Source organism: Harpegnathos saltator, unplaced genomic scaffold (assembly GCF_003227715.2).
Source record: "Harpegnathos saltator strain DR-91 unplaced genomic scaffold, Hsal_v8.6 scaffold60, whole genome shotgun sequence".
Lineage (NCBI taxonomy): Eukaryota > Metazoa > Arthropoda > Insecta > Hymenoptera > Formicidae > Harpegnathos > Harpegnathos saltator.
The window spans coordinates 799,752-822,234 of NW_020230427.1; the positions used below are offsets into that span (position 1 = coordinate 799,752).

Sequence of the window (22,483 nt, forward strand, 5' to 3'; positions counted from 1 at the left end):
TCTTGTGCGACTGCAGAATGCGCTATTTATTTTTACTCTCACAACGTATTATATATTATAGCGTAGGTATAATAAACGGTAGTCTCATGACATCACTGTAACTAAACGATGAAACGCGTTAAATATGAACATTAATAAATATTACTATTTAATAAGTGACCGCTCTTTCTCTATCTCTTTCTCCTTCTTTTCTTTCTTCCTTTCTTCTTTTCTTTTTCATTTAATAACATTTCTCTATTTCGTCAGATATTTTTTTTTATAATCTTATTCAGTTCTGAAGATGTAATAAAACGTCGTTTATTATTGTGGATCCGCGGAGCATATTTTATGGTAATGGAAATAGAAACAAACACGTTGCATAATTATGTATCTTAAACGTCATTTCCAGTTGCTGGTACTTGTAACGACACAGTATAATTTTGACTTTCTCCTCAGGATACTTGCGTATACTTTTCCAAATATCTTTGTCACGATGAAATATTGCCTATTTGTTATTCAGGCAGACAGTTTAAGTTTCGCGTAGCCAAGCCGTTCATTCATTTTGTCGCGAATGTAAACCACCTTCTAATTATGGGTAAAATAAAAGAAGAGAAAATGAAATAAACAGGTGAAACGCTTTCTGGACGAAATCGGAGATGACTAGAGAAACTTGATGAAAGATAAATTAGAAGTTGACATTTTAAAAAAGTACGCTTCCACTTCCAGGCTTATCACGATAGTGATAATGTGTAAGAATCACTCTCTACTTACCTTATATTCTGTATTAATATTATAATATCCCGCGCTATTTTTCCATTTATTCTTCTTTTATGCAAAACAAATAATGTTCGATGTTATTTTGAATGACTTTCTTAAATAATTTATATTTTTTATTGCACCTGATATATTTCTACTAAAAATAATAAAAGTGCTTTTATGTTTATACATAGTATGTTTTATGGACATTTATTCAGACATCATTTTCATAATAACTCTTTTACAGTTTTTTGCTATTCTTCATACTTCTTGGCGTAATATTTCAAATGTTACCGTTGATCCTCGATGTGATATTACCATTAAACGAATCACGACCCTGTCAGCACATCGTGATCACGGAATATTTTATCAGTCAGGACAAATATTTTTACGCTATGTTACATGCATGAACTTATATGCTGCTATATAGAAGCGACCACGTTGAGCACTACGGGTACCACATTTATGTTATACATCTATCACGCGTGTGCGCTTTTCAAAATAGCCAGGTAACGCTAGTGTTAACCTTTAGACCCCGGGCAGCGCCTGAAGACGTCTTAACTTTCACTGTGTGTGGACAGCGTCTTTAAACGTCCTCATTTATACTCACATTGTAATGTGCAAAAATATAGTAATGACTAAAATTAATTTCACGCCGCATACAGCGATCGTTTTGCTTCCGAATGAATTACAGTTTGAAAGTTAAACGACATTTTTCGAGTTCCATATCTCAATTGTAGTATACGTGACCGTACTTGCAGACACAGGATAGAGTATGCGTTCGAAAATAGTATGTTAGCGACTCGTAGTCCTAAAAGAAAATGTCTTATCGAAGGATTGTGCACGCAGTTGTTATCCACCGAAAAGCCACCAAGTTGGTACCTTCAAGCTTGTATTCTAATATGTTCTATAGTATAATATATATATATATATATTTTATAGTATATATATTTTATAGTATATATAGTATATATATATATATATATTTATAGTATATATATATTTTTTTCATGTTTATATGTTTAAAGTGAAGGGAAAGAAAGAGGGTTGTTGTATCAACAGTCTCATTGGAATAAATCTTTTTGATTCGATAGATAGTATTATTGAAAGGAATGTTATTAAAACGAATATTCATGTCCCTGAAATAAAAATATTAGGTCATTAAATATGATATGTCCGATTTCGAATTAAAAGTTTATTATGTTTTTATAGTGATTATAGTGTGTTATTATAATGATTTATTATATCTCAAACTAGAAGTAATATAGTGTGTTATTATAATGATTTATTATATCTCAAACTAGAAGTAATACAATTAATCAAAATATGCGCCTAAACTGTCGACACAGTTTTGCCATCTTAACGGTAGCTTGTTTATGCTAGCAATGAAGAAACCTGAAAAGCAGGTAAATGAAATCGCAGAAGACGTTTTCTACAGTTTGTTGAGAATTGAATATTTTTCTTTGCGAGAACTGGCCCAGTGCCCAGAAGAAGTGATAATCAGTTGACAAGATCTGGTGAACACTGTAGGTGACAAAAAGTTTCCAAGTCCAGCTTTTGTAGTTTGAGCAGCATTGTTTGTGCGACATATGGTCGAGCGTTGTCTGGCTAGAAGATCGGTCTGTCTCTATTGACCAATCTCGAATGTTTAATTGCAAATATCTTTATTATTTCGTTCAGTTGGTTATAGCAGACACTCATTGTAATCGATTGACCAGTTTCGTGAAATTATAGTGGATAATACCAGCGCAGAACCACCAAACAGACACCATTAGCTTTTTTGGTGAATATTCGGTTTCAGACTGTTTCGGCACTTTATCTATATCCAACCATTGCATTATGGGCTGGAAGACCCGAAAATGTAGCCAAAAGTCGAAGTTAAAGTTTACATGAGAGGATAATTTACTCATAATTTACATACTTGGAAGCACATTTTCACGAAATTATATTGCATTTTGATAAACCACCTCTCTCCTAAAAAGTTCTAAAGTTAAAATATATGGCATTATCCGTAACACTGTTCTATTGGTCATAATCTAACGAAGCTCGAATCATAATGTTTGAAATCTGAATGTAATATTCTTGTTTGCTTATTAAAGTGTGTATGAGTTAATTAAACACATAAAATTGTTTAAATATTTGCATATGTTTTAGTAGTATAATGGTTTGTACGCGCATTTAATGATTTTATCAAAGTAGACATTTTTTCAATCAAAAGTTCCCCGAGGTTCCACCTTGTATCTTCAATTCTGAGGTACCGTGGAATTCATTGAGATGTATTCTATAAGATTAGCTATCACCAGCTGCCACCTTTCATAATTTATGGAGATATTCGTGATACTTTGCATACAGACTCATGGTTTTGCACAAGAAGCCGTGAGACCAGTGAAGTGGCTAAATACTAAAAATATTTCACAGAAAACTCCAGTACTAAAATTTAGTACTCGAGGATTTTGAGGCGCTGAACTCAAACCTGAACTCAAAATTTAAGAATTCAAAATGGCGTATCCAAGATGGCGGACAAAAATGCTATAAAACTCTGATCGTGTTGAAATTTGATATTGGTAGGTTTCCGAGGTCGCTGATAGTAAATCAGATGTCAAAAATTCAAAATTTAAAATGGCGAATCGAATGTGGCAAAAAAGAAATAACCGTATATATGTAATTATAACCACGATTAATAATGTATGTCAGCTAACAAGGCTTCGTCAAAATGGCGTAAAAGATACATGATTTTGAAGTCAATGACGTCAGTTTCACATTGATTAAATATCTAATTTACAACGTATTTTTCGTCTTGTGACATATTATTGACGTTTTACACGTTATTGGAACGTCATTAAAACGTCTCGAAATGACCACAAACGAAATAAAATACGAGAATTAGAGAGAATTTTCTCTTTACAAATAAAAAATCTAGTCTTTATAGTAGTGTGAGAAAAAAAACAAAGAAAAATTTTCTTTGGAAATCTTAGAATTTTTGTTTACTTTGAAGGATCTATATTAAAAAACTAAGAAGTTCACTTTATTACAATATCAATAATCAGCACAGTATTGACTCGGTCTCTTCAGTTCCGAATCTCCTACGGTAATTTATAAATATATAAGCTATCTGCAGGCGTACAAGAATGCTTATACTAATATAATAAGTTTATATTTATTTTATATTTTTACATTCAAATTTAACACTCCCAAAAACCTACCAAACTTCAACACAATCGGAGCTTTTTTTAGTATTCTCATGCGCCATCTTGGATACGCCATTTTGAATTTCTCAATTCTAAATTTAGATTCGAATTCATCGTCCCCCAAAATCCCCAAGTATTAAATTTTACAGCAATTAGAGCACTTTTAGTATTTTAGCCATTTTTTTCGGATCTTCCAGCTCATAGTGCATTGTGCCGAACTCTTGCGATTGTCGAAAGAAACCTATTTTTCATCACACATAACAATACGATGTAAAAATGGTTCGCCTTTATGTCATGATAGTAAAGAAAGGCAATCTTCGAGACGATTTCTCTTCTGACGCTCATTTAATTCATGCGGAACCTATCTATCCAGCTTCTTTACCTTGCCGATTTGTTTCAAATGATCCAATATTGTTGGCATAGTAACGCTAAACCTTGCTGCTAATTCACGCGTAGTTTGAGATGTATCCGCTTCCACTGTAGCTTTCAGCTCATCATTATTCACCTTGGTCTCAGGTCACCCATGTGGCTTATTTTCAAAATTAAAATCGCCAGAACGAAACTTCTCAAACTACGAGGGTAGTCTCAGAAGTACCTGACCTAACTAGCAAAACACAAAAAATTTGGGAAAATATACCTTTATTTCTCTACATAGTCTCCTTTTAGCTCAATACACTTTTCCCAGCGATGTTCAATAGCTTCGATACCCTGTTTATAGTGGGAATCTTCCAGCTCCTCCAATAGCCATCAAGCCACCTTGGTCTATTGTTTTGACTGTTCCTTCGTCTCAGGTGTAGAGTGATGGAACCATGTTTCATCCATGGTTATGAATCGACGCAAAAACTCGGTTTTATTGTTACGAAACTTCGCCAAACACTCGATTGAAACATCCTCACGACGCTGTTTTTGTTCCAATCGCGGCACTCATCTTGCGCACAGCTTTCTCATGTCCAAATTTTCAGTCAATATGCGATGTACAGCACTTTTTGAAATGCCTACCATATCTGCTAACTCGCGCACTTTCAGTCGACGGTCATCCAATACCATTTTGTGGATTTTCTTCACCATTTCTGGCGTAGTTCACCTTATTTGGTCGACCACAACGATGTTCGTCTCAGCAGCTCATACGGCCTCGTTTAAACTCTGCCACCCAATATTTTACTGTTGTAAACGAAGGAACAGACTCCCCCAGAGTAGAATCTAGCTCCGCTTTGATATTGGTTGGACTGAGGCCTTCCAAATGGAAATATTGTATCACATAACGATGACCAATTTTTTCCATGTTTACAAATTCAATGAGAGCGTTCACTATTGATGGCTGCCAAACAAATACTAAACAACGTAGCGTCGTTAAACTTCAAACTTGAACTTTATAAGGTTGGTACTTTCTACCATAGTCATTCTTTTCAAACAACAACCGCTATCTATACGTCAGGTCAGGTACTTCTGGGACTACCCTCGTATCGATGTACTATGCGTTCATTAGTCACATCTTTACCAAACACTTTGTTGATATTTCAAACACGAATTTTTTACTTATCCGTGGTTATACAAAAATTGCTGTAATAAAGATAACTCGAAAGATAATCACAAAGCAAAACATGCGTTTGAAAGAGTAATGATGTACCTTCATAATAAAAAAAAAAACTAAGAACTGTAAAAGTGAAATGTCAGAGATATCGACTATCGAACTTAAGGAAATCGGACATTTCATGATTAATAACGGTACGACATAGAATAGTTTCAATGATACTGTTATGGTACTGTTATGGAATCAGAAAGATTCATTCCAATCTGATTGTTAATGTTAATATAACAACTCTTTTTCTGGGCACGACTATTGTCGGAAGCGTATCCTCACCGCACGTTTAACACAGAAATACGTCAAATCTTTTTCCTTTGTTCATTAAACGCTATGCGAATCGTAAATTCGGTAAAGCTCAAAATCAAACGAGTTAAATAGTTGAATGTACATTAAATATGTGCGAATGCATTTCAATAACTCTTGTGCTTGATGACGTGAATATCGACGGATTTTAAAAGTGCGATTAAAATGTATTTATATATTAATTATACGTAAACGTAATAATTATCGTTAATCGCCGCAGCTTCACCGTGCAGTAATATTAAACTTTACATTGCTTATCGCGGGATTACCTTCAATTCAATCAATAAAATTTCCGAAAACTTTCGCGTTATTCGCGTTTAAATTAATGTGACAGATGCAACATTCAATTTCCCATTGAAGGTTTATCGAGAATTTAACGTCCGAATTTGTGACAATGTTCTTTATTTTGCTTCTGGTTGGCGTCTTCACTTTGAGTCTCAATCTATTCCAAGTGAGTGAAATCTCTTTTTTATTCTAATTAATCGTGAATTAATCGAACTTCAAAAAGCACTCTATCCTTTGCAGTTTTGTCAGCTAATAACATTAGCAAACAATACCAGAGAGATGTTCATATTCGCTCTACTCATAATTAATAATTTGATTTGTATGTTCGTCGCCAATTACGGCAGCCAGGAAATAACAGAACACGGGATACAGTTGCTCAGAATAACGTGCGTATCTTGTTTATATTTATATCGTGCTTTATTTTGTAGCGCTTTTAACACCAACGGTAATTACATTCGTGTAAATTTGAACCGATTGCGTCATATATTATTCCGAGACTTTCGAATGCACAGACAATTTATTATTAATTGTATTGTATAATCTTCTCGAATTTTTACGATTGTTTTACGAGAGTAATGATAAAATAATTACAGTTATAACGTACCACGTACGTGGTACGCGGCACCGTTGCAAGTGCAGAAATTGATATTATTCATGATGAGAAAAGAAACGAAAAATGTCTCTTTAACATGCATCGGCATAATCGACGCGTCTCTGGAAGGCTTCGCTTCGGTAAAATTCAAACTGAACTGAACTGAACTGAACCCACAACATTGCGAAATAATTGAATTTTAACGCGGATTTAATGAACAGTGCAACGTGTCCTTTCAGATGGTGAGCACAGCCGTACCCTACTTCATAGTAATTTATTCCATGCGGTAATAACTAATAGCGAGAAGCTTAATACCGATTAGGCAAATGTATATTAGTTGTGCAAACACATATAAATACACGCGCGCATGTGTTAAAAATCTGTCAATTATAATTTAATAAAAGATAATGTATTGAAAATAGTGTACTAAAATTAGCATAATATATTAAAAATTAGCATAGATATATTAAAATGTTTATTTATTCTTGATACTGCGCGCATGATACATTAATAAATTTTTAGTTTTTTAAAGCAGCAGAACGTACATTATAGATAAAGCATAGATAAAGATAAGAATATGTTGCCGAGTGTTATTTTTTATAGAAGGTACATACTTTTAACAACCGAAAAACCACGACAGCATGTAAGTAACAAAACGTTAAAAAGAATTCGCTCAACCTAGAGCAGCGGTTTCCTCTAGCGTAGCGTTTGATAGCTGAGAAAAGACTGATGCCACGTTCGATATTTAACCGAACGTTCTCCCGACTGCGCAAGTGCATCAAGAATAGGAAAAAGTGATGATACAAAACGACATGCTATCTCGCAATTATCGAGAATTTGCAAAGGAAGTTCCGTAACGATTTCGATAATTGACTCAATCATACTTAGGCTTGTGAAATGTAGATCGGTTCGTTTTTCTTTTCCTTTTTCTCGAAATAAGCTCGCCGTTAATTTCGCTCGAGCTGCACATTACGGCAAATATAAATCATTCAATAGGAACATGTTGCATCCCTCAGCACACTTCTCAAATGATTTCCAAGAGTCGAATAAAAACTTCGCGATGGAGTCAAAAAACAGTTATTCGTTGTTCATTCGCGTTTCATCTTCGACATGTATCTGCAGGTTGAGGAGCACTACTACACGATCAACAAAGCTTTTCTCAAAGCATTAGGTATCTGGCCTGTTGACAAATCGTATCTTAATTTACTACAGCAAGTGCTGATCTTCATTTTGACCATAACGTATATCGGCATGCAGGTAACAGTGCATCTATCTGCGGTAATCTCAATTTCGAATTAATACGTTCGCTGCCAAACATTACTCATCCGAGTGTGACGTAGTCATTTTTACGAAACCGACGTCACGAATATCTGGCAATTTTGAATCTGGTAATTTTTTTCATTCTGACTGCATAAAATATTGGGTATGGAAATAAATTTCCGCCCTTTTCAGAAAGATAATGGTACGCTAGTGGTACTAATTTCATGTTTGATGGAATGACTATACTTATGTTCTGAAGGTATATTTGTGAGCTTTGAATCGCAGTAGTAGACATTCGTTTGAAGCGTAAACATTTTTTTTCGTGTCGGAAATGGCAACATTTACCCCAACGAAACAGCATTTGCGGGAAGTGTTACTCCATTACTATATTCTGAAGAAAAGTGTTGCTGAAACGCATCGAATGCTTGTTGATATTTACGGCGATCATGCTCCGTCGAGTATTACGTGTAAAGAGTGGTTTCGGCGTTTTCGAAGTGGTGATTATTACGTGAGCGACCGAGAACGCGAAAGGGCACCTAAAAAATTCGAAGATGCACAACTGCAAGATTTAAGAAGATCCGAGTCGAACGCTCGAAGATTTTTCAAACGAGTTAAATGTTGATAGATCTACCGTCGGAAAACGTTTACATGCGTTAGGATGGTCCAAAAATCAGGAAATTGGGTGCCACATCAATTGAAAGAGAGAGACATTGAAAGACGTCTGGTGACGTGCGAAATGTTACTTCGAAGACAAAAAAGGAAGGGTTTTCTGCATCGAATTGTCACTGGCGATGAAAATGGATCTACTACGACAATCCCAAACGACTGAAATCACAGGTGATGCCAGGTAAACCAGGTCCATCAACTCCAAAACAGAATATCCACGGTTCGAAAACTATGTTATGCATCTGGTGAGATCACAAGGGTGTTATTTATTATGAGCTTCTAAAACCGTCCGAAACCATCACTGGGGATCGTTACTGACTGCAGTTAATACGTTTGAACCGAGCTTTAAAAGAGAAACGACCGGAATGGGATAATAGACACAACAAGCTGATTCTGCTACACGACAACGCTAGACCCCACGTTGCAAAACCGGTCCAAAAATATGTGGAAGGATTGAATTGGGAAATCTTGCCCCAACTTCCGTATTCCAGATATTGCCAGATATTGCTCTTTCGGATTTCCACTTATTTCGGTCCATGCAGTCGGCCCTTTCTGGAGAGCGGTTCACTTCTCATAAAGGTATCGAAAAATGGCTTAATGAATGGATCGAGTCAAAAGAACTTGATCTTTTTCCTCGAGGAATCCGTTTACTACCTGAAAGATGGGAGAAAGTTGTCGCTTCCAATGGGGCGTACTTTGAATAAAATCATTTTGTATTTTTTGTTTAAATAAACGACTAATTTGTATTTAAAATGGGAAACTTATTCCCATACCCAATAATTGAATCTATCTTATAGTATTACATAAAGAGAAAACGAAAAGTGTAGAATGATTTGCGGCGGACGATTTCACAATAATAGAAAAACAATGGTAGCAATCTGGTTAATCCCACTCCAAATAAATCGAGTATTATTAGATGTATGCAAAAGTTTTGATGTTTTTTTCAACCCTCTAATGTAATTACTTTAAATTGAAATATTTTTTCGCTGTTTTGTGTTTTTGTAAGGTTGATATTGAACTTTCTAAAATGCCTTTATGATTCATTGGTGCGCATAAACTTAAAAATAACAGTTGATATAATAAGTAACGAAAAATTTTATATTGAAAAAATTATATTTGACCCTACATTCGATATGAAGTCTAGCAGGAAAAAATGCTGCTAAAGCATGTGAATTTATTTGCTCTATTCTGGGGAAAAATATTGTGTCCCGCAATACCTGCAAATATTAGTTTCGCTTTAAAGATAATGATTTTGACGTGAATGATCATCCGCGCTCTGAAACGCCATGAAAGCTTAAAGGCAATAATTTGGAAACGTTGTTGAATGAAAATCCGTTCCAAACGCAAGTAGAACTCGCAGAACAGCTCGGAGTTGATCAAGGGATAGTTTCAAGGCGACTGCATAAAATGAGAAAAATTCAGGAAAATGAATGCTGCATGAGTTGTCGCAAAACAACTTTATCCGTCAGTTTAGTACATGCATTTCATTGCTTTCCAGATAGCGCAAAAAAGATTTTTTATCGAAAATTGTTATTGGCAATGAAAAATGGATTATGTATGATAATCCTAAACGCAGACATTGTGGATTCCAATCTTTCTTCTAGCTTTCTATTGCTATTCACATCGAATGTAGTGTCGAATATAAAGTTTTTCGTCGTTTATTGTATCAACCAATGAATCATGAATGAATGAATGGCGTTTTAGAAAGTTCAATACTACAATACAAAAACACAAAATGACGGGAAAATATTTCAATTTAAAATAATTATGTTAGAGATTTAAAAAAAGACTAAAACTTTTACATACATCTAATATTTCTTAAGAATTACACACGTTCCGATCATTTCCTTAGATATTAGATCCGAAGATATTATAATATAAAACAAACATTGTAAAATCGCTCATTTCTTGTTGCGGCAGTGTGACAAATATTCATAATTACGATTGAACACAATCACCTCATTTAATTACTTCCAGGTTGCAGCTTTTATTACAACGAAAATTGATATCAATCTCTTTGTTAAAATTATGTCAACGACGTTACCTTATGTGATAGTTGAAGTGATATACTGCAGCTTCATCTTCAAATCGGAAACTGTACGTTATCTTTCAATTTTCTTGCACGAATAACGATTGAAAAAGAGAACCATAATATTCTCTTTAAACGATTTATTTACACACGCATTCCCGTAAGCCTTGATTAAACCAGGAGACACTTTAATGACAGCTGATGCAAATGCACCGTCGAATCCAGGAAGACTGGGAAATATTACATAGTAAAGCAGAAAATGAAATTATGTTGAAACATATTCAGAAAAGCTTAACCTATGATATAATACTATTCCGTAAGAAAATATCGATATTCAGTGTGTTTCTGCAAGGTTCATCTCTCGTTTACGTTAACATTCTCCCGTTTTACAGTGCTTTCCGGTTTTATAATATTCATTGGAATCGTTATTCAGTTTTATCCGATTATTCTCGATGTTATATCGCCGCTAGATAAGCCTAGAATTCACAAACTTATTATATCAGCGGAATATTTCACGTCAGAGAATAAGTATTTTTACACTAAAGTATTGCACGAATTCGTGATCATTGTGACGTTTGTCTCCATATTATTATCTACTGGGACACAACTGTTAACATTTACCCATCATTGCTTGGGCTTGTTTAAGATTGCCAGGTAACGATCGAATGATATTGCTGATCCGATCGCAATTTCAACTTGGAAATACTTATAGTTATCGTCTGCATCACTCCATTGAAGATAGTATGTTACGAATGTCAAATTTAGAATGGGAACATGCATTTTGCAAGAAGATAACGCACGCTGTAATTGCACACCGTAAGGCCATGGAGTCAGTACACATTTGTATTTTTTTATAATTATGCCTTTTATATAATAGTTTTATTCAAAAAAGAAAAGGTATTGAGTTCTTAAAGTGCTCGATAATTAAAAATATTGCTAGGACTATACATAGACAGAAAGGTACATAGAAAAATATAATTGCAATATAAATATCATCTAATATCAATTGTAGTCTTATTGTTCTTTGTTCGCATTACGTTGTCTTTCGCCTTACTTTTCTCCCTCGTGTTCATAGGTTCGCCGACTTTATGGTGGCATCATTTAACATATCATATTGCATATTAACTATTATTGCAGTAATTTCATTAAGCTTCAATATATACCAAGTAAGAATTGCTGACTCGTAGCGCAAAGTCAATGTGTCATACGACAGAGGAAGAGGGGGGAGAAGGCGATAAACCATGATTTCAGTTTTCTCTGGATTTCATTATAAATTATCAAAAATTATTTCTTAATACATAAAATATTAAACTAATCCGCTTTCAGCCTGAACGAACATATTTAACATGACCGTTATCTTATTTAAATACAGCAATTCATATTTGTGAATATTTTGTGTAGTGCATAACTCACCTTAAAAGTGTAAATAATATATTGGAAAATCATGAATATTATAATAAAATATTATTTTTATATTGATGACTATATTGATTATAAAATTAATGATGGCATAAAATATGTCAGATAGCACACATACCTGACTGCAAAACCATGAGAAATGATCACCTTTCATGGTATTGAATCAGAGATGCAAAATATATGTGACTTTGATGCCCCAAGAGATTACATATTATAGTTATCTATCTTAGTCCTTGTCATTGATTATGGATGATTCTAAATGCGAGTGACATTGAAACAAGGTTTATTTGCGCACAGAAACATAAACGTATGCACAGACATTATAAAATCGGAACAAGCATAATATCCTCCCTTTCTTTTTTCTTGAATTGAGTTAATTTTAAGGGCTTTAAACAAAAGATTCCGAAAAACATTTCATCCACTCTCAAGTATCCAATTATTTACCCAAACAGAATGAAAATAGGAAAAAGAAATAAAGAGAATTGGGTGCAGGAGAAAAGAGAAGCAGAAGATTGGCTACATTTCCGATTCTTAGTAGCTGATCCAACTGTAATATATAACTACGAGGGCGGTCCGATAAGTACTTAGCCTCACCGCCCGATGGCGCCACTATCGCAAGAGAAATTTACTATCGTGTAGTACATTCTCGTAGACGGCTACTGTCGAAATTTCAGCCGAATCGGACTCGTAGTTTTGTTTTGACCGCGTGTGGAAGCGGGCGTGTCCGCGGATTTTAGAAAAATGGAAAAAGAGCAATATCGGTCGGTGATTCGATTCTTGTTTTTGGAAGGGAAATCGCGCAGCGAAATCAAAGAGCGCTTGGACGGTGACTCTTCTCCTTCGATGGCGACCGTCAAAAATTGGTTTAACGAGTTTCAACGTGGTCGCACGTCGGTTTTTGATGAGCCACGCCCAGGTGCCCCGAAAACGGCTACCACGGAGGATAACATGACAAAAATCCACGATCTCGTATTGGCAGACCGCCGACTGAAGGTGCGCGAGATAGCTGAGACAGTAGGCATCTCAAAAGACCGCGTGGGTCATATCCTGCATGAAATTTTGGGCATGAGAAAGCTGTCGGCGCGATGGGTGCCGCGTTTGCTCACTCCGGACAACAAGCGCAACCGTGAGACCACTTCAGAGCAGTGTTTGACGCTGTTTAAGCGCAATCCGAAGGAGTTTCTGCGTCGTTTCGTGACCGTCGACGAAACATGGATCCACTGGTACACACCAGAGACCAAGGAACAGTCGAAACAGTGGACTTCACCCGGCGAACATGCTCCGAAAAAGGCGAAGACTGTCCTATCGGCCGGAAAGGTGATGGCCACCGTTTTCTGGGATTCACAAGGTGTGATCTACATCGACTACCTGGAGAAGGGCAAAACGGTCACAGGGCTGTACTATGCCGAATTATTGGGCCGATTCGACGCCGAATTGCAGAAAAAACGGCCCCATTTAGCGAAGAAAAAACTTCCACCATGACAACGCACCGGCTCACACCTCCGCCCTCGCCACGGTCAAATTGGTCGAATTGGGCTACGAATTGCTGCCCCATCCACCGTATTCTCCAGATTTGGCCCCGTGCGACTTCTTTTTGTTTCCAAACTTGAAAAAGTCACTCGCCGGGCAGAAATTTGAGTCGAATGAGGAGGTCATCGCCGCCACGGAGGCCTACTTTGCAGACCTCGAGAAAACGTATTTTTCAGACGGGTTAAAGAAGTTGGAGCATCGCTGGATCAAGTGTATCGAGCTAAAAGGAGACTATGTTGAGAAATAAATCGCCACTTTTCCAAAATTTTCGTTTTTCTTTTATAGGCTAAGTACTTATCGGACCACCCTCGTATAATATATAATTTCTTAGGACATCAAAGTCACAATTTTTGCAACTCAGATCCAGTATGATAAAAAGTGATCATTTTTCACGGTTTTGTGGCCAGGTATATGTGTGCTACCCGATTTATTTCACTGTTATCATGAATTTTACATATAATTATTTTACATATAAAAATAATTTTTTATTATGATGTTCACGATTCTCCAACATAATATCCACGATTTTCAAGTGAGTTGTGTAGTACTACACGAAATATAAATACAAATATTTATGTTTAAACAAGAAACGGTCACGTTGAACATATCCTCTTAGGCTGTAAAAACAGATTAATATTTTATGTATTGTTTTTATGAAAACAGCTTTGTATTTTACGTATTAAGAAATAGTTTTTGATAATTTACAATGAAATCTAGAGGAGGCCGAAATCGTGGCTTATCGACCCTATTTCTTTTCCGTATTATTAAATCCATTTTGCCAATTCTAACATGATATGATATATAGTTGACTTCTAACATGACTTCTAACATATGATATGATATATAGTTTATCGATGCGATAAAAGTCTCAAATAACATAGCGGACATATTGCTATCTTTCTTTATCTCACTATTCCATCTGATTTATATGCTGATGGCAAATTATTTAGGAGAGATGATCAGCGATTATCATCGCGAGATTTTTACGTCATCGTAAGTACCGAATGTATGCCTCTACTATACTTAATCACTTGATAATTGTGGAAAATAGATGCTATTTAATGATTAAATCTTTTTCACGAAGGAGGAATTTATATTTCTCTTTTTCTCGTATTTGAGAACGGTAGAATAATAAATTATTGAAACATACGTGTTCTTCCACTTTATTGATCTACTTTTCGATTGTTCCGAAGCAAACTTTTTTGTTGCGTTTATGTAAAAAGGATGTTCTTTTATTTATATTTGTACAACAATCGTTAGATATGATATATCGTGGTACGTAATACCGATATCGTCACGAAAACTACTCTTGTTCTTGATGCAAAAAGCCAGCAAGGATTTTCACTTCATGATCGGCTATATATTTGTGGCAAAGATACAAAATTTCGTCACGGTAAGTAATGCTGAAAACACGAGACAACTCGACCGAGATGTACATGAAATTGATGTACATGTTTTTCAGCTCGCGAATACTGCACTATCTTATGTTACCGTGATGTACTCTGTCCAAAGATAAATAAATAATCGATAGATAAAGCCTTATCTTCTCTTAGAAATGCGCACACGCACAGATGCAAAATGGACGGAATTTGCGCTGTATTAGAGAAAAGTATACAGACTCGTAAGGACAATTTCAAAATAAATTTTTGTAATTCTCTCTAACACACGTCTATGTACACAATAATATTAGGTCTCTATACTCACCTTATCGACAATATGAAACATTCGAATCATCTGTCGTTGAAACAAATTGTTTATACCGTTACTCACAAAATACGACATTCCATTTTGTCTCGAATTCATCATTTAAAATCGCACGAGTTTCTATCTATTATATTTGTATGACACTTAACATTTATGTAAATATAATCACAGGAAAAGTCCGCCTTCCTTTAGTTCCTCTCGTCAATATCAAATCATCATCAATAGATTAAAGAGCACTCATTTGTATTCTCAAATTACGCTTTAATCTCTATAATTTTTCCAAATAAGAGGTGATGCCAAGTGTCGTGTTTAATGTTATCATCGTTATATAATTAACAATTTTATCAACATATAAATTGTTGAATATTGTAAATTAAGTTCAACAATATCAATGTAATATATGTCTAGTCAAAGAGCTTAACGAATATATCTGTTTAATTTCTCCAACACTATATTTCATACATCACGCAATGATCACCGTAATGTGTGTGAGTGTGTATGTGTGAACACTACTTTTTAATGGAATTACATTATAAGAAGCACAATCGCGAGTTACATTGCAATTTCTTCACAATTCTATCGAATCACGTTGTCCGTATTGGTGCATTAGATTTCAGCGCTGCTGTATGCGTTGCTGCATGTTGGCACCGTAAATAGCAAATCGAAATGTCCGAGAGGAGAGGAGTAGCAGCGAGTACGACAGTTCGAGCGATAATGAAAGCCATATACGATGGAGGCATTCGGAGCGTTGTGCTACTGCGCTTGCGTTGCGTCTTTTCCCGAGCTATTCCAGTCCCCTTATTTTTGCTAAAAAAGTAATGTCGTGGCAATTTCGCGATTGTCCCCACTCAATGAAGTAATAATGCAGGAAACAGCATTATGGAGATTGTCTCAGTCTGTATTACCTCGAATAACGCAAGGCTCCGGTTGTTTGATTTTCTTCGCCACTATCTCGCGAATACTTCGATGCCTGAAGGCTGAAAAATTAGCACGACGGTGTTCGCGGTGTGAGATAGAAACGAAACGACACGAGGAACGGGTATAACGTCGGTTGTGAAAAAACCGTCGTAACCATCACGTTATCGCCAGATGCTCATCATCGAGAAGCCGCATTACAGGATTAATCGCTGGATCCTTTTGATAAGCGGCGTACTACCGTGCGAAAGTTCGATGCTCGCGACAGCGCAGAAGTTGTTCTTCTACAGCATACTCGCGAGCACGTTTTACGTTCAGGTACGATTAGTAAATAATTTCAATCCGTGCAATTATTAGAACAAGCGTGTATTATGTCATACGCGTGTGTAGAATTTGAACAGAGTTTTGCGTTTCCGAGTACATATCGTTGCAAGTAACGTGATGTTCCAGCTGACTGTGTTTATCACGCATGAGTTGAGCGCGATTCAGTTCATCGACTTTTTGACATTCATGTTTCCAACCAGCGTGGTGATGATCAAGTACTATTACTTTTATCTCAACACGGAACTCGTAAGTCTTCGATGAAATCTTTAGAAATCTTGCGAATTCGCGAGACAAATTTTATTCGGAGTAAGATCGGCTTGGTGAACGGCTCGTCGTGCTTAATTTCCTCGTCGCATTTTATTCGTCCATAAAAATAATCGATCATGATTCATCATTTACTAATTTAGCTTCGTTGCTGATCGTCGGATTCTCCTAAAAAGATCAAAGAGAAACGCGACAGCTTTGTCAACTGATCTTACGAATCTTACGATTTTACGGATTGTTGAACGTCGCGTGCTCGTTTTTTATTATGGCTCGTTTCAGACGGTTTTTCGAAATGTTTGCTCTTTAAACGTATCATGTAATTTTCTCTCTCTCTCTCTCTCTCTCTCCCCCTCCCTTCCTCCTTCTTTCTTTTTCTATTTATCTGTCTTCCTTTCTGAAATATTCGGTAACAGGTGACGCGGTTATTGGAAACTGTTCAATCCGATTGGAATTCATTAAAAGATGAGCGTGAACGCGAGATAATAGAAAAATACGCCGTAGAAGTGAAATTTCTCACTATGACTATGACGGGTAAGAAAAACAGCGCGAGATATTTTACTCGTTGTTCAATTTATTAACACATATACACACACACATACACAGAGTGTTTCATAACTCACTTTGTGGAATTCGTGGAGACACAGAGCGGATTAAGACAAACATAAAAGTTCCATACTGTTTTGCGATATTCGCAATAATTATCGAGTTATTAATTATAGAAATCTGACGAATGAGCGTGCACAGAAATGGTATTGGAGAAGCATTTCAGTCTCGCGAATTATAGCGTGGCTCATCTTCTATCCAGCAACTGTTGCCGACGCGCGTCGAAGGAAAGAACAACGTGTTGCTATTCGTGCCTTACCTCGCCGCTCTTACGTCTCCCCACGCGCCGGCAACAGTTGCTGGATGGACTGGGCCACGCTATAGCTCGAACGGCTAAAATGTTCCTCCAATACCATTTCGACGCGCGCTCATTCGTCAGATTTCTATAATTAATAATTCGATAATTATAGCGAATATTATAAAACAGTATTTGACTTTTTTCTTTCTACCTCAATCAGCTCTATGCCTGCAATAGCTCTATAGCTATATTATCAAACATTCTATACAGGGTGTGCGATAATTAGCTGCCAACCCGAAGTATGAAAGTAAATTAGGTTAAGACAACCATACCTCGCCGTCTCATAAATAAAATCTCATACCGTTTTGCGAGATTCGCAATAATTATCGAATTATTAATTACAGAAATTTGACGAATGAGCGCACGCTGAGATGGAGAAGCGTCGCAGTCTCTCGGGCAGTGATGAGAATTCGGTGACGGGCTTGCCAGAGAATTTCCCCCACCATGCACGCACACATAGCCGGCTCGGTCTAGCCGTGTGACAGTTGACAAGTGCGTGTTTCATACGAATAGACCGAGCTGGCTGTGTGCGTGCGTGGTAGGGGAAATTCTCTAGCAAACTCGTTACCAAATTTCCATCAGTGCTCTCGGGTTACAGCGCGGCTCAATCGACCTAGCAATTATTGGCGATACGGCGAGACATAGGTGCGGCGAAATAAAATACGAATAGCGGCGCGCTGTTTTTCTTTTCGCCGCGCACCGGCAATAGTTGCAGGATTGACTGGGCTGCGCTCTTGTCAAAATGGCTGCAACGCTTCTCCAATCATCTATGTTGGTGCGCTTTCATTCAGATTTCTGTCATTAATAATTCGATAATTACTGCGAATCTTGTAAAACGATATGGGACTTTTATGTTTATTTTAATCCGTTCTATGTCTTTACGAGCTCTGCAACTTTAATTATAAGACACCTTGTATTAGCAAGTTTTTGTAAATGGATTTAATTATTCATACTAGGAAATAACAAAATCTATTTTTGTTTAATATTCATTTTTTTACATATTCTGTTTTTATTAATATCAGATTGTAGCAGAAGGTTTGTCATATTTGTTAAATAAACAGAAAACGAAATTATCTGATTTCAAAATTATTTAATTTTAATAATTTTTTACAAATAAAATGAGCAACATCAATTCGATATTTCTTTAGACATCTAACGAAGATTTCCTATCTTCCTTTTAATATTCAAACTTTTTTACAAGAATTAAATAGAAAAATGACAAATCTTTCGTATGCCACATATAACAACCTAATACATTTTAATTATTTATTTAAGAAGATACTCCTAATTTCGTTGTTGAATGACAATTTTTTCCAGCGTATTTATATTGTCATGTTTAATTTATAAATAAAAGACTAATAAATTTCTCCGTCTCTTAGTATTTTGTTGCAGCATGGTGGTTGGATATTTGATACTGTCAGTAACGCCTTATATATTTAGCGTTTATTCGTCGCACAACAATACTTTCGCGTCCTGCATGTACGTCCCATTCGATTATTGTATCGATCGAGAGAAATACTTTTATATTATATTAACGCACTTCATCTTGTTTTTGAGTATTGGATCCATAGGGGTTGTAGCTATGGCTACGCTCATGGCATTGTTCTTGAAACATGCCTGTGGTTTATTAAAGATCGCCAGGTGAATCTTTATTAAGAACTTCCAAAGATTCTTCCTTCATTCCTAGTTGGCATCACGAATAACGTTCGTGAGAATTTTTCAGCTATCGACTTGAACGTGCAATGAACACAAAGGATATACAGCAAACCTCATCGTTAATGAAGGAACGTATTATGCGTGTGAGGGTGATGCAAGCTGTAAACATTCAACAGCAAGCGCTAAAGTTCGTATTTCCGCATCAACTGATTTATCGTTAAATCCATTTGTTTTGTTATATTAGATAATGCATGAAATTATACGTTGCAATACATCGCAATTAAAAATCTTTTATGTAAGTTGAACGAGAGCGAATAGTAGCGTACAAATACGTCGAGCTGAGATTATGCGTTTGTTTCTCTGTCTTTTCCACCAAGTACATCTACCGAGAAATTTGAGAGATTATTTCGATTTCGAAGGTTCACGAGTCGTGTCATGTCTAATTTTGCGCTATTGTATTTTATTCTAATCGTGATAGGCGCGGGTTCTATAAGTATCTGTATGTTTCGAGTAAGTAGTAAAATTGCACTAAAAATCACACTTATATGAAGCATCTCCGAAATTATCATCGAAATAAAGGATGTATTATGTCTCAGATTATTTATACATTACAAACGACCTGCGATTGGCGTGAGCTCTTCGTGATCATAGCGATGCTGATGGCACATTTCATATACATGTTCTTTGCGAATTATATGGCACAAGAGGTCACAGATCACTGCAACAATCTATTTCTCGCGGCGTGAGTATCAATTCGTATCGAATTCCGAGTTGAAATTATGATTCTACAAAGTGTTTGGTAATTTATGTAACTATAGCCAATGGAGGTATAAAATCGATTAAGACAAACATAAAAGTCCCATAGCATTTTCTGATATTCGCAATAATTATCGAGTTATTAATTATGGATGTTAATTATATAATTATAGAATTATATAATTATAGAATTAATTATAGAGATATATTAATTATAGAAATCTGACGATTGTCGGTACAGGGAAGGACAATACGTCGCTGTTCGACTACGCGCTAATCTTATTTCCGCCGCTCCTGCATCTCGCCGCACGCCAGTAACAGTTGCTAGATCAATTGGACTATGTTGTAACCCAGTGCTAGGGGATAAGTGCCTAGTTCGGCCGGATTTCGGAGACGACACCTACTTTCCCCCTACTATCACTCCTGGCTTAACGACCGAGCCGCCGATCACGTGCGACAGTTTTGTTTTCAAGAGTGTTTGCATATGAAAAATAGGCTAAGATCATATTTTTCGCCAAACTGTCATTAGAATAAAGCTATATATTTTATCTTTATTAATTTTTAGTGAAATAAGCTTACTAAGGAACCACTTAAAAAAAACGCTTCAACAATAGTACCTCATGAGTGATGTGGAAATCTATTGTCAAAATTCTAATGACGATTTGGCAAAAAGTACAATCCCAGCATATTTTTCATATGCGAACACTTCTGAAAACAAAGCTGTCGCACGCGATCAGCGGCTCGATCGTCAAGCCAGGAGCGGTAGTAGGGGGAAAGTAGGCGTCATCTCCGAAATCTGCCCGAACTGGGGACTTATCCCCCACCCTGCTGTAACCCGAGTGGCTGTAATGTTCCTCCAATCATGCATCTCGGCGCACGTTTACTCGTCAGATTTCTATAACCAATAACTCGATAATTATTGCGAATATCGCAAAACGGTATGGGACTGTTATGTTTGTTTTAATCACTTCTATGCTTCCATTAGCTACATGAGTTACCAAATACCCTGTATATTAATCCTGCAAATTCTGTCGAATGTGAAGGATTACATGAAGGACGCGAAGAATCTCGAGATATAAAGTGTCCAACTTGTTAGCCTACCTTGATGTTGCACAAGTTGCTTATTTATCTTTTTTAAAGATAATTTGACATGTAATATAGAATAAGCATTTGTAACATCAGGAACACAAGACGATAGCCTGTATAGGATTTTCCAAATTCGATGGAATTTGTTAGGTTAGGTTAATGTGAAACCAAAATTTTGACTGCGAATATCTTCAAATATTTCAAACTCTATTTCGTATAATGTAATAACTCTTGTAATAATGTATTCGTTACTAAATAAGTATAATGAAATAATATTTATCCAATATCGTCTCCATTAAAATGCCCATATAGATACAGCTCGATGTGGTACGTAGCTCCACTTCGAGTTCAGAGATTAATATTGTTCCTTCTACAGTACGGCACGAAAAATTACACTATCGTCATTGGTGGCTTTTACGTCAGTTCACTCGAAGGTTTTACCACGGTGATTAATTCAAATATTAATTCAAATACAGTAACGTTGATTTTAATGCACATATGCAAATAAAATATCTATATTTTTCAGCTATTGAGTACATCTCTGTCGTATTTCATGGTAATTTATTCCACGCAAATAAATGATGAGAAAATACGGGAGTGAGCCTTTCAGGAATTTACCATTACAAACGGTGTAATTATGCATCATGACTCTAAACCATCGTCAAATTGAAATCGTAAGGTACTTCCGTTTTATTTTTTGATATTGAAAAACTGGATTTTTGTCCGGTTTTGTGAAATTATTTGTACACGCGCACACATACATACAACAAAGGAAAGAAATAAATTTCAAAATTCAAAATTTCCCAGAGGGATAAATCAATTTTTTTTTCTTTTAAATTTTCAGCACATTTCAGCAACGACGATATAATAAATGATAATGTCCAGCAAATTAAAAATAATTTCCAGAATTTTGTATCACTGCGTGTCTGTACAAATAAATGATGTCTTGCGGCAATTTGTGTTTATTACAAAGATCTTTATGCGTATATACACGATTTATCCCTGTAGTTATTCATAATAATACTCACAACGCGAGCACATATTTCGTCGATTCGAAATATGAAAAGATCGAAGACACGCACCATATGATGATTGAGACAATACTGATATTGCGTCCCGGAAAATAATCGCGTATGCGCAGACGAGACGGAAACTACAAAGTGGTGCGTGCAAATTATTGCGAAAAGGAGAGATAAAGTAGCACGATTGTGAAACTTATTATGATAATTCTCAAGTAGCGAGGGTACAAACAGCAACGAACGAAAGGAGAAGTTTAATTTACACG

The 22,483-nt window shown here is 36.0% G+C and overlaps 3 protein-coding genes across 9 annotated transcripts in view; all 3 read left to right on the forward strand.

Moving 5' to 3' along the window:
- The window catches only part of alpha-Man-Ia (alpha-Mannosidase class I a), a 923,832-nt gene that overhangs the window by 739,487 nt on the left and 161,862 nt on the right, over window positions 1–22,483 (forward strand). The gene's annotated exons all lie outside the window — the stretch shown is intronic.
- LOC109503777 (uncharacterized) lies at window positions 7,202–15,940 on the forward strand. Of its 3 annotated transcripts, none has more exons than XR_003113777.1 (9): window positions 7,202–7,945; window positions 10,592–10,711; window positions 10,842–10,959; window positions 11,036–11,297; window positions 11,356–11,472; window positions 11,719–11,809; window positions 14,440–14,585; window positions 14,853–15,213; window positions 15,907–15,940. XR_003113777.1 is itself a non-coding variant. In XM_019841191.2 (9 exons), the coding sequence occupies exons 1-9, from the start codon at window positions 7,799–7,801 to the stop codon at window positions 15,106–15,108; spliced, it is 1,188 nt and encodes a 395-aa protein (XP_019696750.2). In that variant the 5' UTR covers window positions 7,203–7,798; the 3' UTR covers window positions 15,109–15,704. The 3 variants fall into 3 exon arrangements, 2 of the variants coding, with proteins under 2 accessions (XP_019696748.2, XP_019696750.2); XM_019841191.2 differs by lacking the exon at window positions 15,907–15,940 and having other exon boundaries at window positions 7,203–7,945; window positions 14,853–14,985; window positions 15,055–15,704; XM_019841189.2 differs by lacking the exon at window positions 15,907–15,940 and having other exon boundaries at window positions 14,853–15,704.
- Window positions 15,786–22,163, forward strand: LOC109503778 (odorant receptor 67b-like). 4 transcript variants are annotated; one of them, XM_025304277.1, is made up of 10 exons: window positions 15,786–16,529; window positions 16,662–16,781; window positions 17,213–17,330; window positions 19,080–19,341; window positions 19,424–19,543; window positions 19,734–19,866; window positions 19,953–20,098; window positions 21,517–21,643; window positions 21,725–21,877; window positions 22,043–22,163. In XM_025304277.1, the coding sequence occupies exons 1-9, from the start codon at window positions 16,386–16,388 to the stop codon at window positions 21,797–21,799; spliced, it is 1,245 nt and encodes a 414-aa protein (XP_025160062.1). In that variant the 5' UTR covers window positions 15,786–16,385; the 3' UTR covers window positions 21,800–21,877; window positions 22,043–22,163. The 4 variants fall into 4 exon arrangements, with proteins under 4 accessions (XP_025160062.1, XP_019696751.1, XP_019696752.1 ...); XM_019841192.2 differs by having other exon boundaries at window positions 15,796–16,529; window positions 21,511–21,643; XM_019841193.2 differs by having other exon boundaries at window positions 15,796–16,529; window positions 21,511–21,643; window positions 21,725–21,872.

Bases quoted from the DNA above. Each gene is read 5' to 3' on its own strand.
- LOC109503777 (XM_019841189.2), top strand. From the start codon at position 7,799: ATGTATCTGCAGGTTGAGGAGCACTACTACACGATCAACAAAGCTTTT. The intron at 10,712-10,841 runs GTACGTTATCTT...CTTTAATGACAG, and splicing joins TCATCTTCAAATCGGAAACT to CTGATGCAAATGCACCGTCG. The intron at 10,960-11,035 runs GTAAGAAAATAT...CCCGTTTTACAG, and splicing joins CTATGATATAATACTATTCC to TGCTTTCCGGTTTTATAATA.
- LOC109503778 (XM_019841192.2), top strand. From the start codon at position 16,386: ATGCTCATCATCGAGAAGCCGCATTACAGGATTAATCGCTGGATCCTT. The intron at 19,544-19,733 runs GTTCGTATTTCC...TTTTCCACCAAG, and splicing joins ATTCAACAGCAAGCGCTAAA to TACATCTACCGAGAAATTTG. The intron at 21,644-21,724 runs GTGATTAATTCA...TATATTTTTCAG, and splicing joins CACTCGAAGGTTTTACCACG to CTATTGAGTACATCTCTGTC.